This window comes from Mustelus asterias, chromosome 8 (genome assembly GCF_964213995.1).
Source record: "Mustelus asterias chromosome 8, sMusAst1.hap1.1, whole genome shotgun sequence".
Taxonomy (NCBI): domain Eukaryota; kingdom Metazoa; phylum Chordata; class Chondrichthyes; order Carcharhiniformes; family Triakidae; genus Mustelus; species Mustelus asterias.
The window spans coordinates 2,813,066-2,834,233 of record NC_135808.1 but is presented as its reverse complement, the minus strand read 5'-3'; the positions used below and the strand labels follow the sequence as shown (position 1 = coordinate 2,834,233).

General features: G+C 48.0%; 1 protein-coding gene across 3 annotated transcripts in view; it reads right to left on the bottom strand.

Annotated features, from left to right (window-relative positions):
• Nucleotides 1-18,978, bottom strand: part of tmem268 (transmembrane protein 268) — a 44,610-nt gene extending 25,632 nt beyond the window's left edge. The window contains exons 1-4 of one of the 3 annotated variants that reach the window (XM_078217278.1): nt 18,892-18,978; nt 15,823-15,896; nt 3,153-3,218; nt 466-737 (exon numbers count right to left, since the gene is read on the bottom strand). In XM_078217278.1, the coding sequence (XP_078073404.1) occupies nt 466-565 (100 nt within the window). In that variant the 5' untranslated portion in view covers nt 566-737; nt 3,153-3,218; nt 15,823-15,896; nt 18,892-18,978. Of the gene's footprint in view, nt 1-465; nt 738-3,152; nt 3,219-9,679; nt 9,804-15,822; nt 15,897-18,891 lie in introns of those variants that run through there. The other 2 variants (XM_078217276.1, XM_078217279.1) reach the window with 2 other exon arrangements.
• Between the last annotated feature and the right edge of the window lie 2,190 nt (nt 18,979-21,168).

The window sequence follows — 21,168 nt, the reverse complement described above, 5'->3', positions numbered from 1 at the left end:
GGAGCTTCCTACACTGAAAAGTTTTTAAAATTATTTATTAGTGTCAGGCTTACAATGAAGATACTGTGAAAATCCCCCAGTCGCCATACCTGGCGCCTGTTCGGGTACACTAAGGGAGAATTTAGCATGGCCAATGCACCTGACCAGCACGTCTTTCGGATTGTGGGAGGGAACCGGAGGAAACCCACGCAGACACGGGTAGAACGTGCAGACTCCGCAGAGACAGTGATCCAAGCTGGGAATCGAACCTGGGTCCCTGGTGCTGTGAGGCAGCAGTGCTAACCACTGTGCCACCATGGGCTGTGCTTCTCACATTAAAGAGTGACTACATTCCAAATGTAGTTTCGATGTAAGGCATTCTGGGGCATCCTGAAGTCATTAGGGGCGTCATAGAAATGTAAAACATTGTTGTTTTTGCACTCAGCCGTGCTGTCATTTCATTGCTTAATAACCTGCGTTTCATACCATTTATCCAGTGAATCACATCTGCTTCCTCTACTGCTTCAAATGATGTCAAGGAGGCTCGTGCTGGCGATACCTTGTCGCCACTGTCATCACCGGCCATTACGACACGGGACTTGGAACTGATGCAGCACGGCAAGATACTCCTCGGTTTCTGTATCGTACATGACACAAGTGCGGAGACTGCTTCGTGCGACGTGTATGAGATTCTAGAACCAGCAACAACTAAAGTGCTGAGTCAGCGGTGGTGCAAATTAGGCATGGCCATCCGAAATCTAAAATCAAAAACCAAAATGAGATTACAATATTGCAAAGTGAAGAGGATTACAACAAGAATTTGAACTTATGCTGCAGTAGTAAAATCTCCCAAAGCACTCGTCAGAGGCATCATCGAACAAACTCTGAGAGAAAACCACATTAGGGTAGATGGTGAGGATGTTTTCAGTTGTGGGAGAGCCTCGAACAAGGGGACACAGCTCCCCGATAAAGGGTTGGTCATTTAAAACTGAGGTGCGTAGAAATTTCTTCTCGCAGTGGGGTGGTGAATCTCTGGAATTCTCTGTCCCAGAGGGTGGTGGAGGCTGGATCATTAGAAGGATTTAAAGTGGAGGTGGATAAATATTTGCTCGATCGAGGAATAGAGGGCTATGGGGAAATGGCACAGAAGAGGAGTTGAGGCCGGTATAGGTCAGCCATGATTGTATTGAATGGCGGGGCAGGCCTGAAGGACCTGGGGGCCTCCCCTTGCTTCTATTTCTTGTTTTCTTGTGTATTAGGAGATTTTAGGAGAGACAATAAGACCATGGTTATAGCGTTAAGTTTACATAGATGATGTAGAATTTAATAGCACAAATGCAGGATTTTCTTGCCTGTGCCAGTATTTATACTCTACGAAAGCCTCCTCCCATCTGACTCCAACTCACCCTAACTCTTGGACGTGGCAGTGAGGTCCATCTACATAATACATAAAGGGTTATCTCACCATTTGACGTGGCAGGTTTGTCCTTGCAGCTAAAAACCAGCCAATCGTTTCAGCTTGCTGTTCCCCCATCACTTCCCATGGTTGAGGTTCCCTTCATAGCATCAAACTCATCTTCGCCCAGCCAACAGGCCACCTCTACCCGCCTCTGACCCCAGCCAGCATAGAAAAAGAGTGAAACTGAGGCTCGAAACCTTTACGCACCGATTGCAGCTCACTGTCCTGGAGCAGAAGCTCCTGGTCATCTCTCCCTTGGAGACATGGATATAAATAAAGAGTTTAATATGTGGGTCAATGTCGTCCGAGGTCACGTAACAACCAACTCAAGAACAGCTTCTTTCCTGAATGGACCCACCTCGCAGTAAGCTGGTCTTTCTCTACACCCTAGCTATGACTGTAACACTACATTCTACACCCTCTCCTTTTCTTCTCTATGTACGGTATGTTTTCTCTGTATAGCATGCACGAAATAATACTTTTCACTGTATACTAATACATGATATTGTCAAACTAGAAAGAGTGCAGAAAGGATTTACTAGGATGCTACCGGGACTTGATGGTTTGAGTTATAAGGAGAATAGACTGGACTTTTTTCTCTGGAGCGTAGGAAGCTGAGCGGTGATCTTGTAGAGGTCTCTAAAATAATGAGGGGCATAGATCAGTAAATAGTCAATATCTTTTCCCAAAGAGAGGGGAGTCTAAAACTGGAGGGCGTAGGTTTGTGAGAGGGGAGAGATACAAAAGGGTCCAGAGGGGCAATTTTTTCACACAGAGGGTGGTGAGTGTCTGGAACAAGCTGCCAGAGGTAGTAGTAGAGGCGGGTACAATTTTGTCTTTTAAAAAGCATTTAGACAGGTGCATGGGTAAGATGAGCAGAGAGGGATATGGGCCTAAAACGGCAATTGGGACTAGCTTAGGGGTTAAAAAAAAGGGGTGGCATGGACAAGTTGGGCTGAAGGGCCTGTTTCCATGCTGTAAACCTCTATGACTCTATGTGACAATAATAAATTAAATCAGATCAAATCAATGAACCCAAACCCACCCATCACTCCATGACACAGTGCTTTAGGATTTAAAAATCTCATATATTTAACATGATTCTATCTGTGCTGCAAAACAGTTCAGGCACGATTGTTGAATATATCGCCAAGGACTTCCCATTTCAGTAATGTCAGGAATCCCTATTGAGAAATCACACACCCCAGATAAGGGCTTTCTGACCATTCATTTTAATAGTTGGAAAAATCACAGTACCGTTTTGGATGCACATCCCTCCTCAATGCACCCAGTGGAAAATAAACTTTATTTACTTAATTGTCACTAGTAAGCTTACATTAACACTGCAATGAAGTCACTGTGAAAATCCCCTAGTCGCCACACTCTGGCGCCTGTTCGGGTACACTGAGAGGAAATTTAGTATGGCCAATGCACCTAACCAGCACGTCTTTCGGACTATAGGAGGAAACCGGAGCACCTGAAGGAAACCCAGACACAGGGAGAACGTCCACATAGACAGTGACCCAAGCCAGGGATCGAACCCGGGTCCCTGGCACTGTGAGGCAGCAGCACTAACCACTGTGCCACCGTGCCCGCGGGCCTCCCTTTCCCTTGTCAATGTCAGCTGGATCCCCAGGCGTGTTACTACCTGGTCACACACCACAATCATTGCATTTCATACAAAGCAAATTCTGGAGTTGATCAAAACACTTACAAGTGATCATCATTCCCTGGTGATGCTGTCACTGATCAATCTCATAATCGTCATCCGTACAGAGAGCTGTCAATTCCAGATAAATACACTGAATGAAACAGTTCCAAAATGCAAAGCATGTTACATAGCATGTACAGCCCACGAACAGGCCATTCAGCCCACCAGTTCCATGTACAGCCCACGAACAGGCCATTCAGCCCACCAGTTCCATGTACAGTCCACGAACAGGCCATTCAGCCCACCAGTTCCATGTACAGCCCACGAACAGGCCATTCAGCTCACCAGTTCCATGTACAGTCCACGAACAGGCCATTCAGCCCACCAGTTCCATGTACAGCCCACGAACAGGCCATTCAGCCCACCAGTTCCATGCTGGTGTTTGCATCTAATGCCTGACTCCTCGGGTAACCTGCCATTTCACCCAGTTACAATGGGATATTGATAGAGTCGGTAAAACTGGCAGATGGATTTCAATCTGAGCAAGTGTGAGGCTATTCATTGTGGACCAAAAAAGGATAGAGCAAAGTACTTTCCAGATGATGTGAAGTTAAATACAGTGGATGTCCAAAGAGACCTGGGGGTTCAGGTGCACTGATCTCTAAAATGTCATGAGCATGTGCAGAAAATAATTGGGAAGGCTAATGGGATGCTGGCCTTTGTATCCAGAGGACTGGGGTATAAGGACACAGAGGTTATGCTGCAGCTGTACAGAACCCTGGTTAGACTCCAGTCTGGAAGTAATGGGAACAGATCTGGGCACCACACCTTAGGAAGGCGATATTGGCCTTGGAGGGGTGGCACTGCTGCCTCACAGCAGCAGGGACCCGGGTTCAATTCAAATCCCACCAGGAGAAGAGATCAGACTGAATTCAGCAAACCAGGTAACCTGGGGCTAACATCCAGCAATGTCTTCACTTGTATCTGGGAGCATCGCTGTGAGCCACTCAGGCCCTGAGTGCTAACATTCCTCCTCACCTCCCACCACCCTCCCCGAACTCTTTCCTCCAAATTCCAACGCCCGCACCCCCCCACAAACTCCCCACCCCCCCCCCCACAAACTCCCCACCCCCTCGCCACTCCTTAAAACTCTTCCCTCCTGAAAGACACTCTTTTGGTTATCTGTCCCAGTGTCTCCTTCTTTTGGGTTGCGATGACATGTTTGTCTTGCAGACTGCCCTGAAGTCCAAGATGTCGGGGCGATTCTCCCATCCCGCTGCACTGCTTTGTGCAGTGGGCTGGGAGATTCAAGTGCCGACTGAATCCCCCTGGGCCTGCGCGCGTCTTCCCAGCGCCAGATTTATGGCGCCATCAGCTCTGCACTGGAAATCAATGCGGCGCTGCATTAGATATTCAAACAGTCACTTCACTATAATTTAAATAAAGTTAGCGGGCCCAGACTGAAATCTCGGAGCCCGCTGGCCTCTCCCCACCTCCCAGCCAGGAGTGTTTCACTCCAGCGGGGTTTACAGTAGGTCCCCACTAACGGGGAGCTGGCAACCTGACCCCGCTGGAGTGAATGGGGGGGGCAATCGGGGGCCCCCCCAGAGGGTCATGTGTAGGGGGGTGTCCCTTGGGCATTTCCACCTTGGCAGTGCCAGCCAGGATGCCCTGGCACTGCCCAGCAGGCACAGGGCAGTGCCAAGGGGGCAGGGCCTGATAAGAGCAGGACCTGATGGGAATGGGGCCTCTGGGAGGGCGATCCTGGGGGATTGGGACTGCCGGTATGGAGGGGGGGGGGGGGGGGGGGGGGGGGGGGAGGGGGGGGGGGTTGGAGGAGGCAGGAAATCGAGGTGGGCTGGGAGTTGGGGGGGGTCAGTTGTGCTCGGGAGGGCGCTAGCAATCATGTCGTGGGGGTCTCACGGTCAGCAATGCAGGATTGCGGGGCTGGCTAGCATTCGGGAGGCCTTCAGACAGGGGCCGCTGTGCATGTGTCGATCTCAGTCCCGACAGATCGGCGCATGCACAGTGGCCTGATCAGCGCTACACTGCCAACCTCTTCTGTGAGGATAGGTCCCGCCCACAGCTTTTCAGTGGGATTTACGCTGAGGCGCTCTGCAGTGCACAGAGTGTGGGAGATCCCAGGGGCACCCCCTCACCCCGACATAGTGCACAGAGTGTGGGAGATCCCAGGGGCACCCCCTCACCCCGACATAGTGCACAGAGTGTGGGAGATCCCAGGGGCACCCCCTCACCCCGACATAGTGCACAGAGTGTGGGAGATCCCAGGGGCACCCCCTCACCCCGACATAGTGCACAGAGTGTGGGAGATCCCAGGGGCACCCCCTCACCCCGACATAGTGCACAGAGTGTGGGAGATCCCAGGGGCACCCCCTCACCCCGACATAGTGCACAGAGTGTGGGAGATCCTTTCCTAAACTCCCACTGAAAAAACTCCAGTTTTTACGTGAATTTGACACTTAGAATTTTTTGGGGAGAATCGCCCCCGTCATATAAATGGAAATTGCTGTTACTGAAAGCTGCCTGAACATAGTTCACTAATATTGGGGAGGCAGTGGCCTAGTGGTATTGTCACTAGACTAGTAATCCGGAAACCCAGGCTAATGCTTTGGGGACCTGGGTTCGAATCTCACTACGGCAGATGGTGGAATTTGAATTCCTTAAAAGTCTGGAATTAAGAATCTCCTGACGACCATGAAACCATTGTCGATTGTTGGAAAAACCCATCTAATTCACTCATGTCCTTTAGGGAAGGAAATCTGCTGTCCTCACCTGGTCTGGCCTACATGTAGCTCTGAAATGGCCCAGCAAGCACTCAGTTCAAGGGCAACTCGGGATGGGCAACAAACGTTGGCCCAGGCGATAAATGAATTTTAAAAAATCTTTCAGTGACTCCAGTCCCGTACCATATGATTGGTAACTAGCATGGGCAATAAATAATGACTTGTCTCTGTTGTCCACACCCCAAGAACACTAGTCAGTTAGTGGTAGAGATTTAGATTCCCTGCAGAAAGAGACCATTTGGCCCATCGAGTCTGCACCGACTCTCTGAAAGAGCATCTTATCCAGGCCAATCGCACCCCGCACTATCCCCATAACCCCAAGCATTTGCCATGGCTAATCCATCTAACTTACACACCTTTGGACACTAAGGGGCAATTACCTAACCTACACATCTATGGAGTGTGGGAGGAAAGCAGAGCATCCGGAGAATGCCACACAGACACGAGGAGAATGTGCAGACTCCACACAGTCACCCAAGGCCGGAATTGAACCTGGGTCCCTGGTGCTGTGAGGCAGCAGGCCATTTCAGAGTTAACACTGTGCCCATCCACATGACAATGGGGCAGCTGCAATGGTAATTTACGTGGCCCGGTGTGCAGTTTTGCCTGATAGTAAGTACTTTGTTGGAAAGCTATGTTAAAGGCACAATATGTGTCTATGAGCTATGAGGAGAGATAGGGTAGACTGGGGTTGTTCTCCTTGGAAAGACGGAGAATGAGGGGAGATCTAATAGAGGTGTACAAGATTATGAAGGGTATAGATAGGGTGAACAGTGGGAAGCTTTTTCCCAGGTCAGAGGTGACGATCACGAGGGGTCACGGGCTCAAGCTGAGAGGGGCGAAGTATAACTCAGATATCAGAGGGATGTTTTTTACACAGAGGGTGGTGGGGGCCTGGAATGCGCTGCCAAGTAGGGTGGTGGAGGCAGGCACGCTGACATCATTTAAGACTTACCTGGATAGTCACATGAGCAGCCTGGGAATGGAGGGATACAAACGATTGGTCTAGTTGGGCCAAGGAGCGGCACAGGCTTGGAGGGCCGAAGGGCCTGTTTCCTGTGCTGTACTGTTCTTTGTTCTTTAATATAAATCCAGTTTTTTTAAAAACAGGTTGTTGATTAAGTCGGCAAACAGTTGTTGACATGGTGAAAATGTCAGGGTATAGGTTTAAGCCAACATAACAATGAATGATTCAGTTGTGTTGACCTGAGTTCTCATTGTATCGTTTCCTCTCACAGACCCGCGTACTGTCCTCACAGCATCTCCAGTTACACAATAAGAAAATTTATTCTCATTTCCTTAAAAAGACAGTTTTCTTTTTTAAATAAAATTGCACAAATATGAAACAGGTAACGATAGGATTGCACTGGAGAGAGTGCAGAGGAGATTCACCAGGATGTTACCTGGGATGGAAAGTTTGAGGAGACTGGAGACGAGGTTTGTTTTCCTTGGAACAGAGTAGGCTGAGGGGCTGGGGTGGTTACTGATAGAGGTAGACAACATTATGAGAGGCAGAGATAGGGCAGACCATAAGAATCTTTCCCCCCTGGCAGAGATGTCTAAGTGTGGAGATGCCGGCGTTGGACTGGGGTAAGCACAGTAAGAAGTCTCACAACACCTCTGTGGACTTTAACCTGGTGTTGTGAGACTTCTTACAGAGATGTCTAAGGCCAGAATGCGTAGGTTTAAGGTGAGGAGTAAGTGGTTTAGAGGGGATCTGAGGAAAGATTGTTTTTCACCCAGAGAGTGGTGGAAATATGGAGTGCGCTGCCTGAGAGGGTGGTGGAGGCAGGTACTCCCAAAACATTGAAGAAGCATTTGGACGAGCACTTAAGTTGCCAAGGCAGAGTAGGGTATGGATCAGGTGCTGGTAAATGGGATTGGTATTTGATGGTCGGCATAGACATGGTGGGCTGAAGGGCCTGTTTCTGTGCAGAATTACGCTATGAGAATAGAGGCAAACTCAACACGCTTTCCCTTTAAGAATCCGAACACAACATCCCTCAGGGAAAATCACATTAAAGATACACTCAATGGGACGGCACAGTGGCAATGGGGCAGCACGGTGGCACAGTGGTCAGCACTGCTGCCTAACAGCGCCAGGGACCCGGGTTCGATTCCCAGCTCGGGTCACTGTCTGTGTGGAGTCTGCATGGGTTTCCTCCGCATGTTCCGGTTTCCTCCCACACTCCAAAGATGTGTGGGTTAGGTTGATTGGCCATGCTCAATTGCTCCTTCGTATCAGGGGGATTAGCAGGGTAAATATGTGGGGTTACGGGAATAGGGCCTGGGTGGGATCATGGTCAGTGCAGACGCGATGGGCCGAATGGCCTCCTTCTGCACTGTAGGATTCTATGAATCAATAGACAGATCTATGATCAATTATTTTTAATAATCTTGAGGGAAGGTATAACTGTGAATGAATGATTTTTTTTGTCAGTGATAAATGATAGCGACTATAAGCAAGGATAACACGATTAATTCTGATGCACAGCTCCAGCACTTAGCCAGTCTACAATAACTGCTGTCTGGAAGTAGCCTCTTGCTGCTGAAAATGATGGTGCAACAGCAATGATGAAGTGTGGGGATATTATTTTAAATCTCATTTTGCAGAGTAGGATAGACATGAGTATTTCAAACCAGCAGGTATTTACGGACAGGAACTGCAGAGTGACCAAACATTAATCTTTAATTAAGGGGCGGCACGGTGGCACAGTGGTTAGCACTGCTGCCTCACAGCGCCAGGGACCCGGGTTCGATTCCCGGCTTGGGTCACTGTCTGTATGGAGTTTGCACATTCTCCCCATGTCTACGTGGGTTTCCTCCGGGTGCTCTGGTTTCCTCCCACAGTCCAAAGATGTGCGGGTTAGGTGGATTGGCCATGCTAAACTGTCTTCAATGTCAGGGGGTAAATACTTCAGGTTACGGGGATAGGGCCTGGGTGGGATTGTTGTCGATGCATACTCGAGGGGCTGAATGGCCTCCTTCTGCACTCTAGGGATTCTATGGTTCTGAAATCTCTCGACAAAGGCGAGGTCGGGACAATTAGTCAACGGAACAGCTTCAATTGTGTTTGCTGAAAATGTACTCGTCCTGCTCCGAGCCTGATTGTGAAAGGAACACACACAATAATGCTTCTGGGATAAAGGGTGATCCCTCTCAAACACAAAAATGCTGCTATTACTCTGCTTCACTACCAGTGAGCATCCCAAATCTGACTGAATCAATCAGCAACAAACTTCAAACTGACGTCTCACTTGGAACTACAAAAGGTTGTGAATGTAGCCCAATCCATCACGCAAACCAGCCTCCCATCCATTGATTCTGTCTACACTTCCCGCTGCCTCGGCAAAGCAGCCAGCATAATTAAGGACCCCACACACCCCGGACATTCTCTCTTCCATCTGCTTCCATCGGGAAAAAGATTCAAAAGTCTGAGTCACGTACCAACCGACTCAAGAACAGCTTCTTCCCTGCTGCTGTCAGACTTTTGAATGGACCTTCCTCGCACTAAGTTGATCTTTCTCTGCACCCTAGCTGTGACTGTAACGCTACATTCTGCACTATCTCGTTTCCTTCTCTATGAGCGGTATGCTTTGTCTGTATAGCACGCAAGAAACAATATTTTTCACTGTATGTTAAATCAAATCAAAATAACAGCCCCCCAGTTAACATCTTATTAAATCTGCAACAAGCTACTTCAGAAACAAAAGCACGGACGAACCTGCAAAATGCACGAACAGGAAAGTAAAACTTGATGATATACCACTTTGGGCTTTCAATCACCTGCCAGCGTCTTGTTTGTCCTTTCGGTTCATTTCCCCCTGGCTTGAGATTGTCACAAACGCACGCCTGACAGTTTGTTACACCACATGCAGTGGTCTGAACTTTCGGCTGCACTCCATGCTACTCTCTTCCCTGTGGGTGGTGATACGCTGCCTCCTGGGTCATTAATGGCCAAGGGCCGATGGGTGGTACGGATCTCATGACTTACAGGAAACCCGGCAGCTCAGTCTTTTCAGCCTGACTAATTGTGCTTTCGGTTGTTGGTAACTTTGTTTGCATTTCCCCTGACGGCTGCACCAATCTCTCCTCCCCCAGGGATAGCTATGGAATCTACTGCAGCAGGCATGGAAAAAAGAATCAACACTGCACTGAAAAAATTGTGGATCTCTTTCATTTTCTTTCAACACTTTTGTTTATTAATTATACAAACATTTCTGCTGTGATAAAAAGGCTGTTTGACTGAACGAGGATGGGGTTTAAGAGATTAAACCTCCAGGAATGCGTCTAATTGGAGTTCTTTGTTCAATTTTACTCCATTCTTCAAGTTACAAAGCCCACACTCAGGGTGGACAGGGCAAGCTTCAATCCAACTCCTTGCCTGTTTCAAAAATCAATTCAAATTGAATCCAATTCATGGTTCCCACAAGAGACAAACAAGATCCAAGCTGACAAGATAAGGCATTGTGCCACATAGAATCTCTACAGTACAGAAGGAGGCCATTTGGCCCTTCAAGTCTGTACCGACCACAATCCCACCCAGGCCCTATTCCCGTAACCCCACATATTTACCCTGCTAATCCCCCTGACACTAAGAGTGAATTTAACATGGCCTATCAACCTAACCCGCACATCTTTGGATTGTGGGAGGAAACCGGAGCACCCGGAGGAAACCCACGCAGACTCGGGGAGAACGTGCGAACTCCACACAGACAGTGACCCGAGGCCAGAACTGAAACCGGGTCCCTGGCGCTGTGAGGCAGCAGTGCTAACCACTGTGCCACTGTGTCGCCCTCGGCCACCGTGCCACCCTCGGGTTAAACGGCCTTCTCCTGTTCCAATGTTAACGCACATCCTCTGACTTAAAAATGAAACACCGCTCTATTTAAATTAGCATTTGGGGTGTTCCGGTTTCCTCCTACACTCCAAAGATGTGCAGGTTAGGTGAATTGGCCATGGTAAATTAACCCTGAGTCTCCCCAAAATGTGTAGGGTAGGGGGATTAGCAGGGTAAATGCATGGGGTTATGGGGATAGGGCAGGGAGGGGAGGGGGGTCGGCCTGCATAAGACACGCTATCGGAGAATCGGTGCAGACTCAATGGGCTTGGTATGGCTCCTGATCTGCCTAAGACCGCAAAAAACTACAAAGGGTTGTAAACGAAGCCCAAACCATCACGCAAACCAGCCTCCCATCTATTGACTCCATCTACATTTCCCGCTGCCTCGGAAAAGCAGCCAGCATAATCAAGAACCCTGCGCACCCCGGACATTCTCTCTTCCGCCGGGAAAAAGATGCAAAAGTCTGAGGTCACGTACCAACCGACTCAAGAACAGCTTCTTCCCTGCTGCCATCAGACTTTTGAATGGACCTACCTCGCATTAAGTTGATCTTTCTCTACACCCTAGCTATGACTGTGACACTACATTCTGCACATTCTCCTTTCCTTCTCTATGAACGGTATGTTTTGTCTGTATAGCACGCAAGAAACAATACTTTTCACTGTATGCTAATACATGTCATAATAATAAATAATAAATCAAATCAAATCAGTACAATAATAAAGGAGTGTTGCAACAGCACTACTGTCTTCTTTCAGTGGTGATGTACAGTAAGTAGTCTCACAACACTAGGTTACCTGGTGTTGTGAGACTAATTACTGTGTCTACCCCAGTCCAACGCTGGCAACTCCACATCAGTGGTGATGTAACCAGGGGTCCCAACATCAAAACTTCGTTACCTGTGGGATCTTACTGTGCACAAACGGGCTGCTGTGTTTCTTGTGTTAAAGCAGTAGCTAGATTTTTTTTGAAAAGCTGCTTCATTAGTTGCAAAACCCTTTGTCACATCCTGGGTTTTGCAAAGACTGCAGAAATACAAGCTTCCTTTTCCTTTGATTTGGTTACTTCTCTGATCCGCTGCAGTCATTCAAAAAGTGGAAGTCACTGCTTGGAAGTCAATCACACTGAAGGAATAATCCAATCACGCTCAAGACAGTATCGTTAGCTTTGAATAGTTTTGGAGAAGTGATTCATTTGAAGGCTGCAGCTATGCAGTAAATTACGTGCCTTTTATTGTTCTTTCCTGAGCATCATAGTTCAGGCTCAACAATGTAAAGCTGTTGCCTAGTGTTGCTCACCCTGTGGGGTAACCTGTATTGAAGGCAGCATTTCCGCTTAAGCCGAATCACTACAAATGGCAAGTCCCATGACAAACTATGCTCTGTTATCCGGTAAAATGATGTGGAGATGGATGATGTTATTCGGTAAATTGCCATGTTCACTGCCAAAAACAGATGCCTTTTTTTAAAAACAGACAGGGCTAATTTTCTTTCATACAAAACACTAAGAGTAGGGGAGACTTCAGCACTCGCACAATGTAATGAGGTGGGCATCTTGGAGTATGAGCTCCCTGATTGAGGTTATAATTGTCTGTCCAATCAGGGAGCTCATACTCAAAGGGGCCAACCTCATGGGGTCTTGTTGAAGTTACTACACCCAACAGAGCTACTCAGTGGCCAGATTTGGTCACAATATGAGGATGGCTGGACTTGCGGATAGCAATGAACATTGTCGGACAATACAGCAGGATATAGATAGGCTGGAAATTTGGGCAAGGAAATGGCAGATGGAGTTCAATCCTGATAAATGCGAAGTGATGCATTTTGGTGGGAATAATGTAGGGAGGAGCTACACGATAAATGGAAGAACCATAAAGGGTGTAGAGACGCAGAGGGACCTGGGTGTGCAAGTCCACAGATCTTTGAAAGTGACGTCACAGGTGGAGAAGGTGGTGAAGAAGGCATATGGCATGCTTGCCTTTATAGGACGGGGCATAGAGTATAAAAGTTGGGGTCTGATGTTGCAGATGTATAGAACGTTGGTTCGGTCGCAATTGGAGTACTGCGTCCAGTTCTGGTCGCCGCACTACCAGAAGGACGTGGAGGCTTTAGAGAGAGTGCAGAGAAGGTTCACCAGGATGTTGCCTGGTATGGAGGGTCTTAGCTATGAGGAGAGATTGGGTAAACTGGGCTTGTTCTCCCTGGAAAAACGGAGAATGGGGGGAGACCTAATAGAGGTGTACAAAATTATGAAGGGTATAGATAGGGTGAACAGTGGGAAGCTTTTTCCCAGGTCGGAGGTGACAATCACGAGGGGTCACGGGCTCAAGGTGAGAGGGGCGAGGTATAACTCAGACATCAGAGGGACGTTTTTTACACAGAGAGTGGTGGGGGCCTGGAATGCGCTGCCAAGTAGGGTGGTGGAGGCAGACACACTGGCATCATTTAAGATTTACCTGGACAGTCACATGAGCAGCCTGGGAATGGAGGGATACAAACGAATGGTCTAGTTGGACCAAGGAGCGGCACAGGCTTGGAGGGCCGAAGGGCCTGTTTCCTGTGCTGTACTCTTCTTTGTTCTTTGATTGGGAAATGTCGAAGTTGCATTTTACAACCCAACAGAAATAAAAAGTGTGACCCACAAATGATTCCAGCGTGGACGGAGGCCATTTGGCCCATCGTGTCCCATGCCAGCTCTCTGCAAGTGAAACCTCTGCAGCCGCACCCTCTTGCTTTTCCCCCTCACATTCCTTTCTCTTCTAACAAATTCTCCAACCCTCTGCTGAGAGCCTAGATTGAAAGAGCCTCCCTCACTACATTCTCACACAGTGCAGTCGGTTTTCAGTGATACTTCTTTTGCCAATCACCTTAAATCAGGGTGCTCTGGTTCTCCCCCCCTCTGTTAATTGTGAAAACAGGAAATAAAGATTGTGGAGATGAAAGCAAAGTGAAATTGGATCTTTTTACCCCTTACTTTTAAACGATGTCCCCTAGTTCATAGTTCACGGATATCAGAGGTAGGTTCTTTACTCAGAGAGTGGTTGGGGTGTGGAATGGACTGCCTGCAGTGATAGTGGAGTCAGACACTTTAGAAACATTTAAGCGGTTATTGGATAGGCACATGGAGCACACCAGGATGATAGGGAGTGGGATAGCTTGATCTTGGTTTCAGATAAAGCTCGGCACAACATCGTGGGCCGAAGGGCCTGTTCTGTGCTGTACTGTTCTATGTTCTATGTTCCAATGAATGCAGGCCCTATTCCCGTACGAAAACCTCCCCAACCCAGCTATCAGTCAAGTAAAACCTTCTCTGAACTGCTTCCAGTCCTTTCTTCGAAAAGGGGGGCAAAACTGTACACAGTACTCTCGATGTGACCTCGCCAGCAACTAAAGCAAAACATAGAGTCATAGAGGTTTACAGCATGGAAACAGGCCCTTCAGCCCAACTTGTCCATGCTGCCCTTTCTTTTTTTAAAACCCCTAAGCTAATCCCAATTGCCCGCATTTGGCCCATATCCCTCTATACCCATTGTACCCATGTAACTATCTAAATGCTTTTTAAAAGATAAAGTTGTACCCGCCTCTACTACTACCTCTGGCAGCTTCTTCCAGACACTCACCACCCTCTGTTTGAAAACATTGCCCCTCTGGACCCTTTTGGATCTCTTGCCTCTCACCTTAAACCTATGCCCTCTAGTTTTAGACTCCCCGACCTTTGGGAAAAGATATTGACTATCTAGCTGATCTGTGCCCCTCATTATTTTATAGACCTCTATAAGATCATCCCTCAGCCTCGTACGCTCCAGAGAAAAAAGTCCCAGTCTATTCAGCCTCTCCTTATAACTCAAACCATCAAGTCCCGGTAGCATCCTGGTAAATCTTTTCTGCACTCTTTCTAGTTTAATAATATCCTTTCTATAATAGGGTGACCAGAACTGTACACAGTATTCCAAGTGTGGCCTTACCAATGTCTTGTACAACTTTAACAAGATGTCCCAACTCCTGTATTCAATGTTCTGACCGATGAAACCAAGCATGCCGAATGCCTTCTTCACTACTCTGTCCACCTGTAACTCCACTTTCAGGGAGCTATGAACATGTACCCCTAGATCTCTTTGTTCTGTAACTCTCCCCAACGCCCTACCATTAACTGAGTAAGTCCTGCCCTGGTTCAATCTACCAAAATGCATCACCTTGCATTTGTCTAAATTAAACTCCATCTGCCATTCGTCAGCCCACTGGCCCAATTGATCAAGACCCTTACTGTTATATTCCACTCCCACTGCAACAAACAACTACAATCTATTTGCCTTCCTAATCACTTGCTCTACTAGCATACAAACCTTTCCTGATTCATGTACCAGGACCTAGATCCTTCTGTACCTCAGAATGCCTCTCTCCATTCTGAACTTATCCTGTAAATTGTAAATAGTTGAGGCTCCAGCACAGATCCCTGCAGCACTCCATCTTGCCACCCCAAAAAAGACCCATTATGCCCTAGTCACTGCTTAATGTTCACTAACCAATTCTCTATTCATGCTGATATGTTACCCCCATAATCCATATGCTGTTACTTTGCACAGTAACCTTTGATGTGGCACCTTGTCAAATGCCTTCTGAAATCTAAGTCCAGCACATCTAATGGTTCTCCTTTATCCACGTTGTCATAAGACACTTTGGGTGGTTCTAAGGGTGGAAAAGGTCCTATATTGTGGGACAGGATGTGAGACTAATTGGACTCTTCTTTTAAGGAGATAGCAGAGGAATGATGGACCAAATGGCCACCTTCATTACAACAGTGACTACATTTTATACATTTTCATTTCCCAACCCCAGCTACTCAGGCCAAAAGATAGGTTAACAGCACTGCGAGCTTATGCACTTTGATATATTGGAGGGATCGCATACACAACGTATTGATAAACTGTTGTTGTTGGTGAAGTACCTAACTAACCAAGCAAAGCTTGGTGTATCTTGAATCGAATATACCCTAAACTGGGAAAAAAAAACACATTATGGCCTCGATAGTAACCATGGATCAATGAGCCATTGACTTCCATGTCTGGAAGAATTCACTTTACACTTACATACAGGCGAACAACTTTATTCTTTTCCAAATTGCATCTTTTCACCATTCAGCCATGTACCTGGATCTGGTCAACTGCAGGGAACACAGAATCAGAGAGTTATCGAGTATAGAAATGGGCCATTTGGCCCATCATTGCTAGCCCTTTGAAATAAATTTCCAATTAGTACCCTTTACTGCCCTTTTTCAAGAAATTATCCAGTTCCCTTTTGAATGGTACTGTCGGATCTGCTAACGTAACCACCCGAGTTACTGTGACCAATATGCTTCTGAGACTTGGACAACCTACAGAAGGTACCTCAATGCACTGGCAAAGTACCACCAGTGGTGCCTTCTCAAGATCTTTCACATCAGGTGTCAAGAAATATGAATTAAAAGCAGTGTCCTCTCCCAAGCCAACATGCTTAGAATTAAGGTACTCATCACTCAATACCAACTAAGTTGGGGTGGACATGTCGCCTGTACGTCTAACACCAGAATCCCAACTCAAATGCTTGAAACCCGGTCGTGGCAAGAAACTCCCAAGAGGATAGTGGAAATGCTTTAGAGATGCCCCCAAGACTTTCTGCAGGGTCAAACATCCCCACTGATTCGTAGCAGACTCTGGCTTGTGATCAACCAAAATGGGGAAGTTGAATTCAGGTAGACACCGAGCACATTGAGAGACTTTGTCAGGAACCCGCGGTGGCGAAGTCATGGAGTCAGAGAGAGTGAGCTAACATCCCAACAACTTATCTATCTGATCCGCCTGCGCTACCCCCCCCCCCCCCCCCACCCCCGGCGTATGGCAGAGCCCCCATATTCACGTACGGCACCCAACAGACATCTCAGAACCCATCAGGCTGGAGCGGGAGGCAGTCATCCTTCTTGCCGAGGGACTGTGTAGAAGAGCAGCGCCGAGGTGGTGCCACACTGTCGCTGCCTTTCAAGTTAAGAAAGCCCATCAACGCCTCTACTTTCTCAGGAGGCTAAGGAAAGATGGCTTGTCCGTTATGATTCTCACCAACTTTTACAGATGCACCATAGAAAGTATTCTTTCTGGTTGTATCACAGCTTGGTATGGCTCCTGCTCTGCCCAAGGCTGCAAGGGTAATGAACGAAGCCCAGTCCATCACGCAAACCAGCCTCCCATCCGTTGACTCCGTCTACACTTCCCGCTGCCTCGGCAAAGCAGCCAGCATAATTAAGGACCCCATGCACCCTGGATATTCTCTCTTCCACCTTCTTCCGTCGGGAAAAAGATACAAAAGTCTGAGGTCACATACCAACCGACTCAAGAACAGCTTCTTCCCTGCTGCAATCAGATTTTTGAATGGACCTACCTCGCACTAAGTTGATCTTTCTCTACACCCTAGCTGTGACTGTAACACTACATTTTGCACTCTCTCCTTTCCTTCTCTATGAATGGCATGCTTTGTCTGTATAGCGCGCAAGAAACAACACTTTTCACTGTGCACTAACACGTGACAATAATAAATCAAATCAAAATCAGTGCAGCAGAGACACTGTATTCATGCACAGGACCTATCAGCCATCTCAGAACGCTGGAGCGGGGGCTAATCATCCTTCTTGTCGAGGGACCGCCTAATAAGAGGAGCATCGAGGCAGTGCCGCACTTACAAGGTGAGACATTGTTTGTTTATTTATTATTGTCACAAGTAGGCTTACATTAACAATTCAATGAAGTTACTGTGAAAATCCCCTAGTCGCCATGCTGCGCTGCCTGTTCGGGGACACTGAGGGAAAATTTTAGCATGGCCAGTGCACCTAACCAACACGTCTTTTGGACAACGGGAGGAAACCTGAGCACCCGGAGGAAACCCAGGCAGACACGGGAGAACGTGCAGACTCTGCACAGAACAGTGATCCAAGCCGGGAATCAAATCCGGGTCCTGTAATAAGTCTTCAGAGGCAGAAGTCCCTTCACCAAAATCCCTTTATTTACAAACTCTAACAGCAGTACACAGAGTGCTGGTAGTCAGCAGTCTATCTCCGAGGGGTGTCAGAGGAACTGATATTCCTGGATAAGTACATGACAAAGACTCCCTGATTGGCCATCAATTTGGATCCTGAATCAGGGAATTCACACTCCAAGAGGCCAACCTCAATGGCCTGATTGAAGTCATTACAGGTCCCTGGCGCTGTGAGGCAATACACATCTTTTTAGCCTGTCTTGATGCTCTCTCCACTCCCATTGTTTTGTTTCTTAAAGACTGGATTAGTTGTAAGTATTCGCATTCCAACCATTATTCATGTAAATTGAGTCTGTGTCTTATAAGTTCTGTTTGTGAACAGAATTCCCACTCACCTGAAGAAGGGGCTCAGAGCCTCGAAAGCTTGTGTGGCTTTTGCTACCAAATAAACCTGTTGGACTTTAACCTGGTGTTGTTAAACTTCTTGCTGTGAGGCAGCAGTGCATGCCACTGTGCCACCCTGACCGGATACCTCAGGTGGGCATAAAAGATGCACCGTTTCCGAGAAACCGGGCACAATTCTCCCCTACCCTCTGCTGCCGTCAGACCTTTGAATGGACCTATATTGCATTAAGTTGATCTTTCTCTACACCCTAGCTATGACTGTAACACTACATTCTGCACTCTCTCCTTTCCTTCTCTATGAACGGTGTGCTTTATCTGTATAGCGCGCAAGAAACAATAATTTTCACTGTATTCTAATACATGTGACAATAATAAATCAAATCAAATCTTGTCCAACACTCAGACTCATCCCGATGATGTTTGATTGAGGGGATCTAGTCTTGGGCTCATTGCTGGAGTTTCCGAGGGGCAAATTGGTTCCAACATTGGCTGTGAAGTGTGATCTGGGAGCCCAGGAGGCCATGTAAGGGGCTGTATACAGGATATTTACTCTCTGACAGGGACAAGGTCACATTGCTGTGAGCCTGGACCATGATATAACTGTGGGTGACTATTAGAGGAGCATCACCCTGGTGTCCAGTTCATGCATACAGGCAGCTCACGGTTATCTACTACAGTGCAGGGTGAAATAATGTTCCAATCCCCCTCTCCCCATCACTAGAACCAAATTCAAGATTTAATTTAACACTTACCCCCCCACCACCATTTTCACCACATCATTTGCTCCACTTTTTTCACTCAAATCTCTCCCCCATTTCCTTCACCCTGAGACAGCCAAGACCGCACTACCCAGCAGAGCCCGCCTCCCCGCCGCCGCCCCATTGGTCCCTCCGCCCCAGCTGGGGGCGGTGCCCTCCGGCCGATTGACGGGCCGTCCCGATATTTCATTGGTGAAAGCGCACGTCAATCGGAACGTGGCACGGCTGATTGGATGGAAGACGATAGAGGGGAGGGGGCGGGGCCACACTCGAGGGGGGCGGGAGGAGAAGGCGCGTCGCGATTGGCTCATCAGCTGGGACGAACGGAATCCCACCCCTGATTGGCTGCCCATCTCGCTATCTGATCGGCTAAAGGAGCCGTCAATCAAGGCGAGGGGCGTGAAGTGGGAGCCGGATCAGAGGGAGCGAGCGTGAGGCGGACGGCGCACGGCTGCGCCGCCGGATTGGCTGATATGCCGAGAGAGGGCGGGATGCCGCGCGGGACTGACAACCCGTCTCGATACCTGATAGGCTAATGGAGCAGTCAGTCACAGTGAGGGGGCGGGGCAGGAGTGCCGGATCAGAGGGGCATTGCGTCGGGCGGACGGCGCGCGGCTGCGCCACCGGATTGGCTGAGATGCCGAGAGAGGGCGGGACGCCGCGCGGGGCTAACAGCCGGCCCGATTGGTGGAGGCAGATGTCCGTCAACATAGAGGGGCGGGGCTGGCAGCTTCAATCAACGGTTTTCGCTCGAGGCCGGAGCAACGGGGGGGGGGCGGGGGAGAAGAGTTCAGCAGAAGGGGCTGGAAATGCAGAGAGGGACAGAGTGGTCTTGTCTCAGGATGGTGGTCCTTCATCAGAGCTGGAATAAGAAACAAGCTGACCAGAATTGAATCAAGATAACCATCAATATTTTATATTAAATCAATAATTTAAGATCAGAGGGAAGATTACATCACAGAATGGTCACAGGAGGCCACTCAGCCCATCGTCTCTGGGCTGGTTCTCTCTGCCAGAGTGATTCGCCCAATGCCATCCACCCCGTAACGCCTGTAAATTCTCTCCCTTTGGTTACTGGGGAGGCGATGGCCCAGTAATATTATCGCTAGGCTATCAATCCAAAAACTCTGAATATTCTGGGCACCCGCGTTCGAATCCTGCCACGGCAGATAGTGGAATTTGAATTCAATAAAAATATCTGGAATTAAGAATCTACTGATGACCATGAAACCATTGATGATTGTCGGAAAAACCCCATCTGGTTCACTAACGTCCTTTAGGGAAGGAAATCTGCCATCCTCACCTGGTCTGACCTACATGTGACTCCAGAGTCACATCAATGTGGTTGAATCTCAACTGCCCTCTAAGGGCAACTAGGGATGGGCAATAAATGCTGGCCCAGCCAGTGATGCCTATGCCCCATGAAGAAATAAAAAAAAGATCTAATTCCCTTTCGAAAGGCAGGTGGAATTCCGAAACAGTGGGTCAAATCTCTTCTCCCTCGCTCCAACCCACCACGCCTTGTTTATTGGACTGGCCTGTTAGATCTTTATTCGAGCTATAATTGGCATTAGTCGCAAGCATTAATAGAGAAACACCATGAAACTCCCCTTCCATTCCCGCACCCACTCTACCTGGGGCAGGAGTTGTCCAGTGCACTCCGGTCATCGAAATCTGGCGAATTGAGGCCTCTCGTCACACGTGAGATCTTAGTCAGATGGACATTCAGACTCTGCAGTTGCCTATTTGGCTGAGCACATGGCTCCGGACTTTATGACTCAATAAAAGCAAAATACTGCAGGTGCTGGAATCCAAAACAAAAACAGAAAATGCTGTAAAATCTCAGCAGGCCTGAGAGCATCTTAGGTAGAGAACAGAGCCAAACATTTCAAGTTCAGATGACCCTTCGTCAGAGCTGAGAGCTTCAATAGAAGGGTCATCTGGACTTGAAATGTCAGTTCTATTCTCTCCCCACAGTTGCTGTCAGACCTGCTGAGATTTTCCAGCATTTTCTCTATGACTCAATCCCTGGCCTCATCAGAAATAGATGGAAGTACAATCCTCAACGTTCCAAAAAAAGACCGAGGCTCCATGTAAGTACGTGATAAAGAGACAGCCATTGAAGGAAGTGAAAGCATGTTGGAATATTTTAGTCGCTTCACCAGAACTTCATGTGGTCTGGTTGCTATTACTAAAAATATGCTTGGACGGAGCTGCTGCGATTGAGCTATTGCTTAGTCCTGTTCCTCAATCCCAGTTCAGCCCTTTCAG